The sequence below is a fragment of the Arachis ipaensis genome, chromosome B10 (genome assembly GCF_059453495.1).
Source record: "Arachis ipaensis isolate K30076 ecotype BB chromosome B10, ASM5945349v1, whole genome shotgun sequence".
In the NCBI taxonomy this organism is placed as follows: Eukaryota; Viridiplantae; Streptophyta; class Magnoliopsida; order Fabales; family Fabaceae; genus Arachis; species Arachis ipaensis.
Genome location: NC_142435.1, coordinates 21,422,804 through 21,442,048, shown reverse-complemented (window position 1 = coordinate 21,442,048; position 19,245 = coordinate 21,422,804). Strand labels below are relative to the sequence as shown.

The 19,245-nt window shown below is 37.4% G+C and overlaps 1 protein-coding gene and 1 pseudogene across 1 annotated transcript; one reads left to right on the top strand and one right to left on the bottom strand.

The window, feature by feature from the left end:
- Positions 1 to 14,354: 14,354 nt before the first annotated feature.
- Positions 14,355 to 14,933, bottom strand: LOC107620309 (glutathione S-transferase T2-like). Its single transcript, XM_016322489.1, has one exon. It carries the CDS (start codon positions 14,931 to 14,933, stop codon positions 14,355 to 14,357), a length of 579 nt encoding a protein of 192 aa, XP_016177975.1.
- Positions 14,934 to 17,656: 2,723 nt separating this feature from the next.
- On the top strand, positions 17,657 to 18,584 carry LOC107620308 (BAG family molecular chaperone regulator 2-like; annotated as a pseudogene).
- The last annotated feature ends 661 nt before the right edge of the window (positions 18,585 to 19,245 follow it).

Genomic DNA, 19,245 nt, shown 5'->3' with positions numbered 1-19,245 from the left:
CAACACTACTCCATTTTCACACATTACAACCACCACTTCTTCCCCTTGGCCGAATACACCTTCTCCCTTCATCTCCTCCATTTTCTTCTTCTTCTACTACTTTCTTTCTTCTTTTGCTCGGGGACGAGCAAACTTTTTAAGTTTTGTGTGGTAAAAGCATTGCTTTTTGTTTTTCCATAACCATTAATGGCACCTAAGGCCAGAGAAACCTCAAGAAAGAGGAAAGGAAAGGAAATTGCTTCCACCTCTGAGCCATGGGAGATGGAGAGATTCATCTCAAAGGTCCATCAAGACCACTTCTATGAAGTTGTGGCCAAGAAAAAGGTGATCTCTGAGGTCCCTTTTAAGCTCAAAAAGAGTGAATATCCAGAGATCCGACAAGAGATTAGAAGAAGAGGATGGGAAGTTCTCTCTAATCCTATTCAACAAGTCGGGATCTTAATGGTTCAAGAGTTCTATGCAAACACATGGATCACTAGGAACCATGATCAAAGTAGGAACCCGAATACAAAGAATTGGTTTATAATGGTTCGGGGGAAATACTTAGATTTCAGTCCAAAAAATGTAAGGTTGGCGTTCAACTTGCCAATGATGCAAGAAAATGCACGCCCCTACACTAGAAGGGTCAACTTTGATCAAAGGTTGGACCAAGTCCTCATGGACATATGTGTGGAAGGAGCTCAATGGAAAGTTGACTCAAGAGGCAAGCCGGTTCAATTGAGAAGACCGGACCTTAAGCCTGTAGCTAGAGGATGGTTGGAGTTTATCCAACACTCAATTATTCCTACTAGAAACCGGTCTGAAGTTACTGTAGACCGGGCCATCATGATCCATAGTATCATGATTGGGGAGGAAGTGGAAGTTCATGAGATTATACCTCAAGAACTCTACAAGGTGGGTGACAAGTCATCCACTTTGGCAAGGTTAGCCTTTCCTCCCCTCATTTGCCACCTCTGCAATTTGGCTGGAATTGACATAGAGGGAGATATCCTCATTGATAAGGACAAGCCCATCACTAAGAAAAGGATGGAGCAAACAAGAGATCATGGACCTCAACAAGAGAATGAGGAAATTCCTCACCATGAAATCCCTGAGATGCCTCAAGGGATGCACTTCCCTCCACAAAACTATTGGGAGCAAATCAACACCTCCCTAGGAGAATTAAGTTCCAACATGGGACAACTAAGGATGGAACACCAAGAGCACTCCATCATTCTCCATGAGATTAGAGAAGATCAAAGAGCTATGAGGGAGGAGCAACAAAGACAAGAAAGAGACATAGAGGAGCTCAAGAGCACCATTGGTTCTTCAAGAAGAGGAAGACGCCACCCTCACTAAGGTGGACCCGTTCCTTAATCTCCTTGTTCTTATTTTCCTGTTTTTCGGTTCTTGAGCCTTATGTTTTATTTATGTTTGTGTCTTTACTATATAATCATTAGTGTTTAAGTGTCTATGTCTTAAAGCTATGAATGTCCTATGAATCCATCACCTCTCTTAATTGAAAAATGTTCTAAAAATAAAAGAACAAGAAGTACATGATTTCGAATTCATCCTTGAAATTAGTTTAATTATTTTGATGTGGTGATAATAATTTTTATTTTCTGAATGAATGCTTGAACAGTGCATATGTCTTTTGAATTTGTTGTCTATGAATGTTAAAATTGTTGGCTCTTGAAAGAATGATGCAAAAGGAGAAATGTTATTGATGATCTGAAAAATCATAAAAATGATTCTTGAAGCAAGAAAAAGCAGTGAATAGAGAAAAGCTTGAGAAAAAAAATGCAGGAGGCGAAAAAAAAGAAAGAAAAGGAAAAAAGAAGCAAGCAGAAAAAGTCAATAGCCCTTAAAACCAAAAGGCAAGGGTAATAAAAAGGATCCAAGGCTTTGAGCATCAGTGGATAGGAGGGCCCAAAGGAATAAAATCCTGGTCTAAGCGGCTAAACCAAGCTGTCCCTAACTATGTGCTTGTGGCGTGAAGGTGTCAAGTGAAAAGCTTGAGACTGAGTGGTAAAAGTCGAGGTCCAAAGCAAAAACAGAGTGTGCTTAAGAACTCTGGACACCTCTAATTGGGGACTTTAGCAACGCTGAGTTACAATCTGAAAAGGTTCACCCAATTATGTGTCTGTGGCATTTATGTATTCGGTGGTAATACTGGAAAACAAAGTGCTTAGGCCCACGGCCAAGACTCATAAAGTAGCTGTGTTCAAGAATCAACACACTGAACTAGGAGAATCAATAACACTATCTAAATTCTGAGTTCCCATAGATGCCAATAATTCTGAACTTCAAAGGATAAAGTGAGATGCCAAAACTGTTCAAAGGCAAAAAGCTACTAGTCCCGCTCATCTAATTGGAGCTAAGTTTCATTGATATTTGGAATTTATAGTATATTCTCTTCTTTTTATCCTATTTGATTTTCAGTTGCTTGGGGACAAGCAACAATTTAAGTTTGGTGTTGTGATGAGCGGATAATTTATACGCTTTTTGGCATTGTTTTTACATAGTTTTTAGTATGATTTGATTAGTTTTTAGTATATTTTTATTAGTTTTTAATTAAAAATCACATTTCTGGACTTTACTAGAAGTTTGTGTGTTTTTCTGTGATTTCAGGTATTTCTGACTGAAATTGAAGGACTTGAGCAAAAATCTGATTCAGAGGCTGAAGAAGGACTGCAGATGTTGTTGGATTCTGACCTCCCTGCACTCAAAGTGGATTTTCTGGAGCTACAAAAATCCAAATGGTGCGCTCTTAATTGCGTTGGAAAGTAGACATTCAGGGCTTTTCAGCAATATATAATAGTCCATACTTTGCCCAAGTTTAGATGACGCAAACTGGCGTTCAACGCCAGCTTTCTGCCCTATTCTGGCGTTAAACGCCAGAAACAAGTTGCAAAGCAGAGTTAAACGCCAGAAATAAGTTACAAACTAGTGTTCAACTCCAAGGAAGACCTCTACACGTGAAAGCTTCAATGCTCAGTCCAAGCACACACCAAGTGGGCCCGGAAGTGGATTTCTGCATCATTTACTTATCTCTGTAAACCCTAGTAACTAGTTTAGTATAAATAGGACTTTTTACTATTGTATTTACATCTTTTGATCATATCTGGTTAGTCTTTGAATAATTTTATGTTCTGAGATCACGTTTAGGGGGCTGGCCATTCGGCCATGCCTGGACCTTGTTCTTATGTATTTTCAACGGTAGAGTTTCTACACATCATAGATTAAGGTATGGAGCTCTGCTGTTCCTCATGAATTAATGCAAAGTACTATTATTTTTCTATTCAACTCAAGCCTATTTCTTCTCTAAGATATTCATTCACACACAAGAACATGATGAATGTGATGATTATGTGACGCTCATCACCATTCTCACTTATGAACGCGTGCCTGACAAATACTTCCATTCTACATGAAAGCAAGCTTGAATGCATATCTCTTAGCCTCCTGATCTACGATCAGAGTCTTCGTGGTATAGGATAGAATTATTGGCGGCCATTCTTGAAATCCGGAAAGTCTAAATCTTGTCTGTGGTATTCTGAGTAGGATCTAGGAAGGGATGGCTGTGACGAGCTTCAAACTCGCGAGTGCTGGGCGTAGTGACAGACGCAAAAGGATTATTGAATCCTATTCTAGCATGATCGAGAACCGACAGATGATTAGCCGTGTGGTGACAGCGCATTTGGACCATTTTCACTAAGAGGACGGGATGTAGCCATTGACAACGGTGATGCCCAATATACAGCTTGCCATGGAAAGGAGTATGAATGATTGGATGAAAGCAGTAGGAAAGCAGAGGTTCAGAAGGAATAAAAGCATCTCCATACGCTTATCTGAAATTCTCACCAATGAATTACATAAGTATTTCTATCCTATTTTATATTTTAATTATATTTTAATTATCAAATATCCATAACCAATTGAATCCGCCTGATTGAGATTTACAAGGTGACCATAGCTTGCTTCAAACCGACAATCGCCGTGGGATCGACCCTTACTGACGTAAGGTTTATTACTTGGACGACCCAGTGCACTTGCTGGTTAGTTGTGCGAAGTTGTGACAAAGAATTAAGATTATGAACGTGCGTATTAAGTTTTTGGCGCCGTTACCAAGGAATGAACGATCACGATTTCGTGCACAAGCTGTTCTTCATGAATTAATGCAAGTACTATTGTTTTTCTATTCAATTCACGCCTACTTATTCTCCAAGATATACTCTCGTACTTAATTCAGTTAAGTCAGAATGAAGGGGTGACCCGTGACAATCACCCAATCTTCGTTACTCGCTTAGCCAAGATCCGCGTGCCTGACAACCACAAAGCGGTCTACATGATGTTCAACGTAGTCATTGGACGACAGCCGGAGTATATTCCCTTGAATATCTAATACACGGACCGAGTCCATGAGATTAGTATCTTCGTGGTATAGGCTAGAATTATTGGCAGCATTCCTGGGATCCGGAAAGTTTAAACCTTGTCTGTGGTATTCCGAGTAGGATTCGGGAAGGGATGACTGTGACGAGCTTCAAACCTGCGAATGTTGGGTGCAAGTGACAGTGTGCAAAAGGATCAATGGATTCTATTCCGACGCTAGCGGGAACCGACAGATGATTAGCCATGCGGTAGCTATACCTGGTATTTTTCATCTGAGACAAGAAATCCGACAGTTGATTAGCCGTGTAGAAACCGTAGAGGACCATTTTCACTGAGAGGATCTTACAGCTTGCCATGGAAGGAAGTAACGCATGGTTGGAAGAAGGCAATAGGAAAGCAGAGGTTCAGAAGCAACAAGGCATCTCCAGACGCTTATCTGAAATTCCCACCAATGAATTACATAAGTAACTTTATTTTATTTTATATTTTATTTATATTTTAATTATCAAAATCTCATAACCATTTGAATCCGCCTGACTGAGATTTACAAGATGACCATAGCTTGCTTCAAGCCGACAATCTCCGTGGGATCGACCCTTACTCACGTAAGGTTTATTACTTGGACGACCCAGTGCACTTGCTGGTTAGTTGTGCGGAGTTGTGAAAAGTGTGAATCACGATTTCCCACTACCAAGTTTTTGGCACCATTGTCGGGGATTGTTCGAGTTTGGACAACTGATGATTCATCTTGTTGCTTAGATTGGGTAATTTTATTTTATGTTTACGCTTTTCATTTTTATTTTCGAAAAATCCAAAAAATTTTGTGTTCTTCAGAATTTTTAATAATGAATTCTAGAGTTTCATGAGATATGTTGAAGCCTGGCTGGCTGTGAAGCCATGTCTAATCTTTTGGACTGAGGCTTCCACTTCTCATTGACATGCTTGTATGTTTTATGCTAAAGCTTGGCTGGCTATTTGGCCATGTCTAATTTTTTTGGACCGAAGCTTTCACTAAAGCTTGGCTGGCCATTGGCCATGTCTAAATCTTTTGGACTGGAGCTTTAGACTAACATTGCATGATTCCTGGGATTCTTATTAAAAATTTTGTATCCCTTTATTTTCTTTTTCCAAATAATTTTCAAAAAATACAAAAAAATTTAATAAAATCATAAAACCAAAAATATTTTGCGTTTCTTGTTTGAGTCTAGTGTCAAATTTTAAGTTTGGTGTCAATTGCATCTTTTTAATTTTTCTTTAAATTTTCAAAAATTCATCATGTGTTCTTCTTTGATCTTCAAATTGTTCTTGATGATTTTCCTTGTTTGATCTTTGATTTTTCTTGTTTTGTGTCTTTCCTTGTTTTTCATATGCATTTTCAATTTCATAGTGTCTAAACATTAAAAATTTTTAAGTTTGGTGTCTTGCATGACTTTCTTTTCTTAAAAATTTTCAAAAATATGTTCTTGATGTTCATCATGATCTTCAAAGTGTTCTTGGTGTTCATCTTGACATTCAAAGTGTTCTTGCATGCATTAGTCCTTTTGATTTTAATTTCTTATGTTTTGTTTCATTTTGGTATTTTTCTCTCTCCTTATTAAAAATTAAAAAATCAATAAAATATCTTTCCCTTATTTTGCTCATAATTTTCGAAATTTTAGATTGATTTAGTCAAAACTTTTCAAAATTTGGTTGTTTCTTATTAGTCAAGTCAAAATTTCAATTTAAAAATTCTATCTTTGCAAATATTTTTCAAAAATCAAATCCTTTTCATTTTTCTTCTCAATATTTTCAAAAATTTTAAAATTTACTTTCAAAATCTTTTTCCTATTTTTATTTCATATTTTCGAAATTAATGCTAACAATTAATGTTTTGAGTAAAAAATTTTCAAGTTGTTACTTGCCTATTAAGAAAGGATCAATCTTTAAATTCTAGAATCATATCTTTTAGTTTCTTGTTAGTCAAGTAATCAACTTTAATTTCAAAAATCAAATCTTTTTAATTTCCTTTTCAAATCTTTTTCAAAATAAATTTCAATCATATCTTTGTCAAAACTTAATTTCAAAATATTTTTCTAACTTCTTATCTTTTCAAAATTGATTTTCAAATCTTTTTCAATTAACTACTTGACTTTTTGTTTGATTTTAAAAGTTACTATTTTTTATCTTTTTCAAAACCACCTAACTACTTTTCTCTCTCTGGTTTTCGAAAATCACTAACCCCTTTTTCAAAATTCTTTTTAATTAACTAATTGTTTTAAATTCTAATTTTATTTTATTTTCCTTCTTAAATTCGAATTCTAACTAATAATTAAAATAAAAATAAAAATATTTTTCTTTTCTTTTAAATTAATATTCAAATTTCTTCTCTTTCTCATCTCTTTCTATTTATTTATTTATTTACTAACACTTCTCTTCTTCTTATAATTCGAACCCTCTCCCTCTCTCTGTGTTCGAATTCTCCTTCTTCTTCCTTCTTCATTCTATTCTTATATTCTTCTACTCACATAAAGGAATCTCTATAATGTGACATAAAGGATTCCTATTCTTTTCTGTTCTCTTCTTTTTCATATGAGCAGGAGCAAGGATAAGAACATTCTTGTTGAAGTTGATCCTGAACCTGAAAGGACTCTAAAGAGGAAACTAAGAGAAGCTAAAGCACAACACTCTGGAGAGGACCTAACAGAAATTTTCGAAAAAGAAGTAGTTATGGCAGCCAAAAATAACAACAATGGTGGAGATGCAAGGAAGATGCTTGGTGACTTTACTGCACCCACTTCTGACTTCTATGGAAGAAGCATCTCAATTCCTGCAATTGGAGCAAACAACTTTGAGCTTAAGCCTCAATTAGTTTCTCTAATGCAGCAGAATTGCAAGTTTCATGGACTTCCATTGGAAGATCCTCATCAGTTCCTAGCTGAATTCTTACAAATCTGTGACACTGTTAAGACCAATGGGGTTAATCTTAAGGTCTACAGACTTATGCTTTTCCCCTTTGCTGTAAGAGATAGAACTAGAACATGGTTGGACTCACAACCTAAAGAGAGTCTGAACTCTTGGGAAAAGTTGGTCAATGCTTTCTTGGCCAAATTCTTTCCACCTCAAAAGTTAAGCAAGCTTAGAGTGGAAGTCCAAACCTTCAGACAGAAGGAAGGCGAGTCCCTCTATGAAGCTTGGGAAAGATACAAGCAATTGATCAGAAGGTGTCCTTCTGACATGCTTTCAGAATGGAGCATCTTATGTATATTCTATGATGGTCTATCTGAATTGTCCAAGATGTCATTGGACCACTCTGCTGGTGGATCTCTTCATCTGAAGAAGACGCCTGCAGAAGCCCAGGAACTCATTGAAATGGTTGCAAATAACCAATTCATGTACACTTCTGAAAGAAATCCTGTGAATAATGGGACAACTCAAAAGAAAGGAGTTTTTGAGATTGATACTCTGAATGTAATATTGGCTCAGAATAAAATATTAACTCAGCAAGTCAATATGATTTCTCAGAGTCTGACTAGAATGCAAGCTGCATCCGGCAGTACTAAAGAAGCTTCCTCTGAAGAAGAAGCTTATGACCCTGAGAATCCTGCAATGGAAGAGGTGAATTACATGGGAGAATCCTACGGAAACACCTATAATCCTTCATGGAGAAATCATCCAAATTTCTCATGGAAGGATCAACAGAAGCCTAATCAAGGCTTCAATAATAATAATGGTGGAAGAAATAGGTTTGGCAATAGCAAGCCTTTTCCATCATCTTCTAAGCAACAGACAGAAAATTCTAAGCAGAGCTTCTCTGACTTAACAACCATAATCTCTGATCTAAGTAAGACCACTCACAGTTTCATGACTGAAACAAGGTCCTCCATTAGAAATTTGGAGGCACAAGTGGGTCAGCTGAGTAAAAGAGTTACTGAAATCTCTCCTAGTACTCTCCCAAGCAATACAGAAGAGAATCCAAAGAGAGAGTGCAAGGCCATCAATATGTCCAAAATGACCGAACCTGTAGAGGAGGGAAAGACAGTGATTTCCACTGAGGAAGACCTCAATGGATGTCTACTGGCCACTATGGAGTTCCCTATTGAGGAACCAAAGGAATCTGAGGCTCATACAGAGACCATAGAGATTCCACTGAACTTACTGTTGCCATTCATGAGCTCTGATGAGTATTCTTCCTCTAAAGAGGATGAAGATATTACTGAAGAGCAAGTTGCTCAATATCTAGGAGCAATCATGAAGCTGAATGCCAAGTTATTTGGTAATGAGACTTGGGAGGATGAACCTCCATTGCTCATCAATGAACTAAATACCTTGGTTCAACAGAAATTACCTCAGAAGAAACAGGATCCCAAAAAAGTTCTTAATACCTTGCATCATAGGCACCATGACCTTTAAGAACGCTCTGTGTGACCTTCGTTCAAGTATAAACCTCATGCCACTCTCTGTAATGGAGAAACTAGGGATCTTTGAGGTACAAGCTGCAAGAATCTCACTAGAGATGGCAGACAATTCAAGGAAACAAACTTATGGACTTGTAGAGGATGTCTTAGTGAAGGTTGAAGGCTATTACATCCTTGCTGACTTCGTAATCCTAGATACTAGAAAGGATGAAGATGAATCCATCATCCTTGGAAGACCCTTCCTAGCCACAGCAAGAGCTGTGATTGATGTGGACAGAGGAGAGTTAGTCCTTCAATTGAATGAGGACTACCTTGTGTTTAAGGCTCAAGGATCTTCTTCTGTAACCATGGAGAGGAAGCATGAAAAGCTTCTCTCAATACAGAGTCAAACAAAGCCCCCACACTAAACTTCTAAGTTTGGTGTTGGGAGGCCACCATTAAGCTCTGAGTCTCTGTGAAGCTCTCTAAGAGCCCACTATCAAGCTATTGACATTAAAAAAACACTTGTTGGGAGGCAACCGAATGTTATTTAATTATATTTATTTATTTTCCATTGTTATTTTATGTTTTCTTTAGGTTGATGATCATGTGAAGTCATAAAAATAACTGCAAAATTAAAGCAAAATGAAAAATAGCATCAAAAATAGCATACCCTGGAGGATAGGCTTACTGGCGTTTAAACGCCAGTAAGGATAGCAGAATGGGCGTTTAACGCCCAGCCTAGCAGCATTCTGGGCGTTAAACGCCAGAATGGATAACACTCTGGGTGCTTAACGCCAGAAAAGGCTATCTGGCGTCTGGCTGGCGTTAAACGCAAGAAATGGCAGACATATTGGCGTTTAATGCCAGAAATAGGCAGCAGACTGGCGTTTAACGCCAGGAAAGGTAGCAGAGCCGTTTAACGCCAGAATTGGCACACTGAGGGTGTTTGAACGCCAGAATGGTGCAGGGAGCAGAATTCCTTGACACCTCAGGATCTGTGGACCCCACAGAATCCCCACCTACCCCACCTCTTCTTCTCTCCTCTTCACACCTTTCCATAACACTCTTCCCCAAATACCATTGACCAATCCCATCATTAACTCTTCCTTAAATACCCTTGACCAATCAAATCCTACCCTCTTCCCCATATTCTCTTCACCACTCACATCCATCCATCATAAACCCCACCTACCTCACCATTCAAATTCAAACCATTTCCCTCCCAAACCCACCCATTCTCACACGAATTCCCTCTCTCCCCTACCCTATAAATACCTCTCGTTACCACCTTCAATTTCACACATCATACACACTCCTACCCACCTTGGCCGAAACCAATAATACCCTCCATCTCCTCTATTTCTTCTTCTTCTACTCCTTTCTTCCTTCTACTCCTTTCTTCCTTCTTTTGCTCGAGGACAAGCAAACCTTTTAAGTTTGGTGTGGAAAAAGCCCTGCTTTTTTGTTTTCCATAACCATCAATGGCACCTAAAGTCGAAGAAACCTCTAGAAAGAGGAAAGGGAAGGCAATTGCTTCCACCTCCGAGTCATGGGAGATGGAGAGATTCATCTCAAAGGTCCATCAAGACCACTTCTATGAAGTTGTGGCCAAGAAAAAAGTGATTTCCGAAGTCCCTTTCCAGCTCAAAAAGGGTGAATATCCGGAGATCCGGCGTGAGATTCAAAGAATAGGTTGGAAAGCTCTCACCAACCCAATCCAACAAGTCGGAATCTTAATGGTTCAAGAGTTCTATGCTAATGCATGGATCACTAGGAACCATGATCAAAGTATGAACCCGAACCCAAAGAATTGGCTCACAATGGTTCGGGGGAATTACTTGGATTTCAGTCCGAAAAATGTGAGGTTGGCATTTAATTTGCCAATGATGAGAGGAGATCCTCATCCTTTCGCTAGAAGGGCCAACTTTGATCAAAGGTTGGACCAAGTCCTTAGAGACATTTGTGTGGAAGGAGCTCAATGGAAGAGAGACTCAAGAGGCAAGCCGGTTCAACTAAGAAGGCTTGACCTCAAGCCCGTGGTTAGGGGATGGTTGGAGTTCATCCAACGCTCTATCATTCCTACTAGCAACTGGTCTGAAGTTACAATAGACCGGGCTATCATGATCCACAGCATCATGATTGGAGAGGAAGTAGAAGTTCATGAGATCATACCTCTAGAACTCTACAAGGTGGCGGACAAGCCTTTTACTTTGGCAAGGTTAGCCTTCCCTCATCTCATCTGTACCCTATGCAATTCAACTGGAATTGTCATAGAGGAAGACATCTTCATTGAAGGAGACAAGGCCATCACTAAGAAGAAGATGGAGCAAACAAGAGAGCCCACTCATGGACCTCAATAAGAGCATGAGGAAATTCCTCATCAAGAAATTCCTGAGATACCTCAAGGGATGCACTTTCCTCCACAAAACTATTGGGAGCAAATCAACACCTCCTTAGGAGAATTGAGTTCCAACATGGGGCAACTAAGGATGGAGCACCAAGAGCACTCCATTATCCTCAATGAAATCAGAGAGGACCAAAGAGCCATGAGGGAGGAGCAACAAAGACAAGGAAGAGACATAGAGGAGCTCAAGCACTCCATAAGATCTTCAAGAGGAAGAACTAGCCGCCATCACTAAGGTGGACCCGTTCTTTAATTTCCTTATTTTTATTTTTCTATTGTTCGAATTATATGCTTTATGTTTTTGTCTTTACTACATGATCATTAGTGTCTAGTGTCTATGTCTTAAAGCTATGAATGTCCTATGAATCCTTCACCTTTCTTAAATGAAAAATGTTTTTAATTACAAAAGAACAAGAGGTACATGGATTTCGAATTTTATCTTGAAATTAGCTTAATTATTTTGATGTGGTGGCAATACTTTTTATTTTCTGAATGAATGCTTGAACAGTGCATATTTTTGAATTTGTTGTTTATGAATGTTAAAATTTTTGGCTCTTGAAAGAATAAAGAAAAAGAGAAATATTATTGATAATTTGAAAAATCATAAAATTGATTCTTGAAGCAAGAAAAAACAGTGAAATTCAAAAGCTTCTGAAAAAAATATGAAAAAAAATGGCGAAAAAATAAGGAAAAAGGAAAGAAAAAGAAAAAGCAAGCAGAAAAAGCCAATAGCCCTTTAAATCAAAAGGCAAGAGTAAAAAAGGATCCAAGGCTTTGAGCATTAATGGATAGGAGGGCCCAAAGGAATAAAATCCTGGCCTAAGCGGCTAAATCAAGCTGTCCCTAACCATGTGCTTGTGGCGTGAAGGTGTCAAGTGAAAAGCTTGAGACTGAGTGGTTAAAGTCATGGTCCAAAGCAAAAAGAGTGTGCTTAAGAGCTCTAGGACTCTCTAACTGAGGACTCTAGCAAAGCTGAGTCACAATCTGAAAAGGTTCACCCAGTTATGTGTTTGTGGCATTTATGTATCCGGTGGTAATACTGGAAAACAAAATGCTTAGGGTCACGGCCAAGACTCAGAAAGTAGCTGTGTTCAAGAATCAACATACTGAACTAGGAGAATCAATAACACTATCTGAATTTTGAGTTCCTATGGATGCCAATCATTCTGAACTTCAAAAGATAAAGTGAGATGCCAAAACTATTCAGAAGCAAAAAGGCTACAAGTCCCACTCATCTAATTGAAGCTAATCTTCATTGATATTTTTGAGGTTTATTGTATTTTCTCTTCTTTTTATCCTATTTTGTTTTTAGTTGCTTGGGGACAAGCAACAATTTAAGTTTGGTGTTGTGATGAGCGGATAATTTATACCCTTTTTGGCATTATTTTTACTTAGTTTTTAGTATGTTTTAGTTACTTTTTATTATATTTTTATTAGTTTTTATGCAAAAATCATATTTTTGGACTTTACTATGAGTTTGTGTGTTTTTCTGTGATTTCAGGTATTTTCTGGCTGAAATTGAGGGACATGAGCAAAAATCTGATTCAGAGGCTGAAAAAGGACTGCAGATGCTGTTGGATTCTGACCCTCCTTCACTCGAAGTAGATTTTCTAGAGCTACAAAAGCCCAATTGGCGCGCTCTCAATTGCGTTGGAAAGTAGACATTCTGGGCTTTCCAACAATATATAATAGTCCATACTTTTCTCGAGATTTGATGGCCCAAGCTGGCGTCCAAACCCAGCCTAAAACTTTCTGGCATAAAACGCCCAAACTGGCACCAGAATTGGAGTTAAACGCCCAAACTGGCACCCAAGCTGGCGTTTAACTCCCGAAATAGCCTATGCACGTGAAAACCTCAATTCTCAGCCCAAGCACACACAAAGTGGGCCCCGGAAGTGGATTTCTGCACTATCTGCACTTAGTTATTCATTTTCTGTAAACCTAGGTTACTAGTTTAGTATAAAAACTACTTTTAGAGATTTATTTTATATCTTTTGATCACTATTGATCTTTGATCAGTTTTATGCTATCATAGACCATTGTACACGTTTGGGGGCTGGCCTCACGGCCATGCCTAGACCTTTTTCACTTATGTATTTTCAACGGTGGAGTTTCTACACCCCATAGATTAAGGTGTGGAGCTCTGCTGTTCTTCATGAATTAATGCAAGTACTATTGTTTTTCTATTCAATTCATGCCTACTTCTTCTCCAAGATATACTCTCGTACTTAATTCAGTTAAGTCAGAATGAAGGGGTGACCCGTGACAATCACCCAATCTTCGTTAGTCGCTTAGCCAAGATCCGCGTGCCTGACAACCACAAAGCGGTCTACATGATGTTCAACGTAGTCATTGGACGACATCCGGAGTATATTCTCTTGGATATCTAATACACGGACCGAGTCCGTGAGATTAGTATCTTCGTGGTATAGGCTAGAATTATTGGCAGCATTCCTGGGATCCGAAAAGTCTAAACTTTGTCTGTGGTATTCTGAGTAGGATTTGGGAAGGGATGACTGTGACGAGCTTCAAACCTGTGAATGTTGGGCGCAAGAGACAGTGTGCAAAAGGATCAATGGATTCTATTCCGACGCTAGTTGGAACCGACAGATGATTAGCCATGCGGTAGCTATACCTGGTATTTTTCATCCGAGACGAGAAATCTGACAGTTGATTAGCCGTGCAGAAACCGTAGAGGACCATTTTCACTGAGAGGATCTTATAGCTTACCATGGAAGGAAGTAACGCATGGTTGGAAGAAGGCAATAGGAAAGCAGAGGTTCAGAAGCAACAAAGCATCTCCAGACGCTTATTTGAAATTCCCACCAATGAATTACATAAGTAACTTTATTTTATTTTATATTTTATTTATATTTTAATTATCAAAACCTCATAACCATTTGAATCCGCCTGACTGAGATTTACAAGATGACCATAGCTTGCTTCAAGCCGACAATCTCCGTGGGATCGACCCTTACTCACGTAAGGTTTATTACTTGGACGACCCAGTGCACTTGCTGGTTAGTTGTGCGAAGTTGTGAAAAGTGTGAATCACGATTTCCCACTACCAATATCCATTTCCGTTTCCTTGGCCATCCTTTCCATTTCCCTTTCTTTTGCATTTATCTGCATTTCTTTAATATACCTCTGAGTTTGTAATTCTTGTTCTTTCATTGCCGCTTGAGCTTGTAATTCTTGTTCTTTCATTGCCGCTTGAATTTGTAACTCCTTCTCTTTGATTGCCATAATCTTTGCTCTATATATCCTCTCCTCTTCTCTTTTTTTTCCCTATCCATTAGTTCCTTTTCTCTAACATTCTTAATTTCTTCCATGAGAGATAATTTTTTAACAACCGATGATTTCTTTTCGTTAAAATTTTCAGACATTTGTGCTTTTCCCTTACCTTTTCGCTTGCTCTTCTTTGATCCTTGTGGGAAAATGGGAGAGTCCACACCGGGTTCGTCAGCCAACGGTGTTTCTGGGTTTGATGAGGATGAGTATGCTCCAGTTGCACTAACCTTGGTTCTCTTCGAGCCGCCACTCTGTGTAGGTAGTTGGCTTTTCCATTTTTGCTCCAACCGAAGCATGTTCCAATACCTCTCAAAAGTGAATTTTTTACCATAATTTATGGAATAAAATTTATAGGCCAACTCCTTTATATCATCAGCATTTGAACCACTCCTTATATTTTGACTAGCTTGATCGTAGCAACCAGCAAATTGTGCAATAGTCTTGTTGATCTTATACCATCGTTTCTTACATGCAACAACCTCCCTTGTCATGTCGGAGCAAAATTCTACTTAGTAGCTATAAATTCAACTCCAAAATGTTTTCCCCTTTTGATCGGTACCAACTATAGGGTCAGTTGAAACATTTAACCATGCACTGATCAGCATCTCATCCTCTTTTCAATGCCAGTGTTGAATACTATCTTGCCTCCGATCTTCAATATCATCATCATTGAGGCGATAGCATCTAATCCACGAGGGTTGATAAATTCTGAATATTGCGAATTTGCACTAGATTGTATAGGAGTTTGAGAGGATGGGTTAGAAGAGCCACCAATACCAGATGAGTTATGTCTGGATGCATTGAATTGAGTTGGAAACGGCAAGAAAGTTGGAGTAACATTTCTGATAGAGGGGTTAAATATGGATGAAAATAGAAAATGTGGTGTTTGTGAATTTTGATTTTACGGTTGGAATATAGGAAATTGATTATTATAAGGAGCTTGAAAATTGAAATTAGAAAGATTTTGTGGATTTGGATTTTGAAATGTATTCGGTAGTGTGAAGTTTTAATTTAGAACTTGAGAGTTTGCGGTTTGAGATTGTTGGGTATTTGGAATTTGAGAAGAATTTTGTAAGTAATTGAAGAAAGAGTTGAGTTGGTTTGGATCCATTCTTTCGAACAAAAAATAATATTAGCAGAACTTTGATTTTGTAAACTTGGAAGAAGATGAAGAAGAGTAGTAGAAATTGTGAGAATAGAAGTGTATCTAAGTGATATATATAGAGTAACAAAATATTAATTTGTTAATGATAATGGTAACATAGTAACGGGTAGTTTCCAACAGCTAATTTTGCAACGGCTAGTTTTACAACGACTAATTTAATATAATAATATAATTAATATTCAATATTAATTTAATTACTTATATTAATTATGATTTAAATAATTAATATAAATTATTAATTAAATAGAATTATAATTAATTATTATAATTATTAATAAATTAAATATAATTTAATTATTTAATATAATTTTTTAAATAACTAAATTAAATACTTAAATCATATTTAATTTATAAATAATTATAATATTTAATTATATACGTAAAGTTAAATAAATTGGTATATAATAAGATGAACACCAACCGTTTATTGATAACATATTATGCAACGTTAGTTATTATATTAATATCATATTATTTAATTTTTTTTTAATTTAAGTGCCACATGTTAAAATATCATTGATTACAATGAAAACAAACTAAGTCCCTCTGAGCAGGGCCTTGCTTGCTTTGAAAAATGTGCTGGGACTCATGTTTATGTTGCTCCAACAGTTGGTCTTCATCTTTTGTCAGACCTATAGTGAATGGGTCCTTTATTTCTTTACCGTTGGAGATGCTCTAAGGGAGTCCGTGATACTGACAATTTTGTTGCACAAGAGTGACTAGCTGTGGCTTCAGCTCAAAGTTGTTTGCAGCTATAGGAAGCACCACAATACTTTTGCCATAAAGATCTGCATTGGGAGCAGTGTATGAGCCAAGCACTCTTCTAGGTTGCTCATTCTCATTCAGATTTGCCATATTGGCATTCACAGCACGATTCTGATCCATGGTGGACTCTACAGCTTTCCTTTCAAGAGTTTCACTAGCCTTGTAAAGTCTAGCTTGTTGCAAGCACCGCCTCAAGGTCCTTTCAGGTTTAGGATCAAATTCTATAAGAGGTTTCTTGTCCCTGTTCCAGCTCATAAACAGGCAGAAGACAAGAAAAATGAGATTCTTTACGTCAGAGTGTAGAGAATTCCCAATGAGGTAACCTGTGTAAAAAAATAAATAAAAAAATACTTACTAATTAAGGCTAAAATTTTCAAAAATAATGACCAAAATCAAGCTAGGAAGTTCGAAATTTAATAAGAAAATTAAACAGGAAATAAAAATAAAATTAACTAGGTAACACCAAACTTTCAGAAATTAAGGAAAAACAATAGTACTAATTTTCGAAAATTGTAAAGCAAGAATTAAATAGAATTAAACTAAAATGCCTAATCTAAGCAATCAGACAACTAATAGTTGCCAATCACAGTCAATCTCCGGCAACGGCACAAAAAATTTGGTGCAGAATTTAAAGTCCACAAACTAACCGGCAAGTGCGCCAGATCGTACCAAGTAGTACCTCAAGTGAATGAGGGTCGATCCCACGAGGATTGATGGACAAAGAAATAACGGTTGATTAACTTAGTTAGACAAACAGAAAAGAGTGTTGAGAGTTCAAATGCATCAAACAGTAATTCAAAGAATCAGAAAGCAAGCAGTAAATTGTTTGTGAAATATATGGAGAAAACAGTTAAGGTTTCAGAGATATCTATCTTCCGGATTGACTTTTCTTACTAACTATTTCAATCATGCAAGATTCAATTCATGACAAATTTAGAATAATAGAACAATGAATATGACTTGTCCAGGGAAAAAAACAATTAATCAGTAAAATATTATGTATAACTTAGTGGATTAAGAATGAAGGCACAGTAAGAGAATGAACTTTGCTTTGTTCTGTTTAGACCAACTAGACAAAACTTCCTCACTTTCATTTTAATATAAGGCTACATAAACAGTTCAACTAGTCATCATATTATAAAGCTAAATCAAAGATTAATTAAATAGTATAAATTGAAGTAATCATGAACTAATTTGACATACTAACAGTGTTAGAACTCCAACACAATCTTAGGGAACAAGCTCGGTCAATGAAGAAAAACAAAAGCTAAACTTAGTAAATTGATGGCTGAACCAATTGGTTATGGTGGATTGAGGTATGAGATCAGCGTGAGTTGCATGAGCAGCTTCCTCGAGGTGAAGAAGGTTCTGAGTGTGGAAATGGGGTTGCAGGTTGATGAACAGAGCTTGGTGTACAGAGGAAGGGAGAGAGAGAGATAGAGAACGGAGAGTACTTAGACATTTGCAGAGTGAAAGACAGATCAAACTTGGTTCTGATTGAAGACCTTTCGAGCATCCAACGCAAATTCATATAGATGCATAGGAACGCTTAGATTCAGACTGCGATTGGTGCAATCAACGATATTATCCTCCAACTCGACCACCTCGCACAACAGGTACATACCTATGCAACTCTTTCGTAATTTGGTGGACACAGGGCAGTTGAATTATGCTCACAAATTATGTAGGTTAAGACGTTTAATGCTCTTCATTGTATGTTTATTTTGATTTGATTAGGCCATATTAAAATTTATAGAGAGAACAACCCCCTATAATAAGCTCCTCTCATTAATGCATAATGAACACACATATAATTGAATTTGTTTCTGTTTCCCTGATCTATAGATGTCTGCAATTGACAAGTCCATTTCGAATGGGGACACAGCACCTGAAATTCAGATTTTGACACTAATTGAGATGTTTATAAGACAAGCAATCAAATTAAAAAGCATTTCTAGAGAAGATGTTTCTGCACAAGAAAGTGTTTAGGTATTTAATTCCATTCTTTATTATCACACAAGTTCAAGAGGAATGATGAGTTATATGCTAAATTTGATGGTTACATATTTTTAGGAAAAGAAAGTGCAGAAATGTGTTGAAACATTGGATGCACTTAAGATATCTAATGCAAGAATAAAGCATGTTGTTGTTACAACCAACTGGGAGACCTTTGATCATCCTCCTTCGTCGACTATGGGAAATATTTGATTGACTTTGCTTCTCTTTATTTTATTTTTATGCCAACTCTTCTGCCAATAAATATTGCGTGCGCTGAAAAAGTTCTGTTCAAAATACTTGTATCTATGTCAAAATTATTGTTGGGAGTTTTAATATGTCTATATTTATTTTTTTTGAAACAAAAGAAGCTCAATACAATAGAGTGGAGCATAAATAACCCAAAAATAAAAGAAGTCTACACAAGAGTTATCCATTCCATTGGCATCCCAGTATTGCCATCAACACCCAAAAGGATCACTTGAGGTCCATTCTTGGTAGCTCAAAACCGTCCTACTTTGTATTTTCTCAACACCTGCTTCTTTATTTTTGAATATCCTATCATTCTGTTCCTACCAGATGTTCCAGATACTGCAAAGAACCCAGTCAGCCACTTCCTCTGTTCTTGTTTTCTATTGTGTATTCCAGTCCAACTTTCAAACAGCCCTTTCATGGTACCAAGAACAGCCCAATCTGTACGAAAATAACTCAACCAAGTGCACCATATCTGCCATGTAACCTCACACAGGAGAAACAAATGCTGCACAGATTCTATCTCCTTTTTACACAGAACACAAACATTATCACTATTAGGAAGAACACCCAACCAGCTCAACCGCTCCTTGGTATTAACCCTACCAACTAGCACAAACCATCCA

Bases quoted from the DNA above. Each gene is read 5' to 3' on its own strand.
- LOC107620309 (XM_016322489.1), bottom strand. From the start codon at position 14,933: ATGACAAGGGAGGTTGTTGCATGTAAGAAACGATGGTATAAGATCAAC.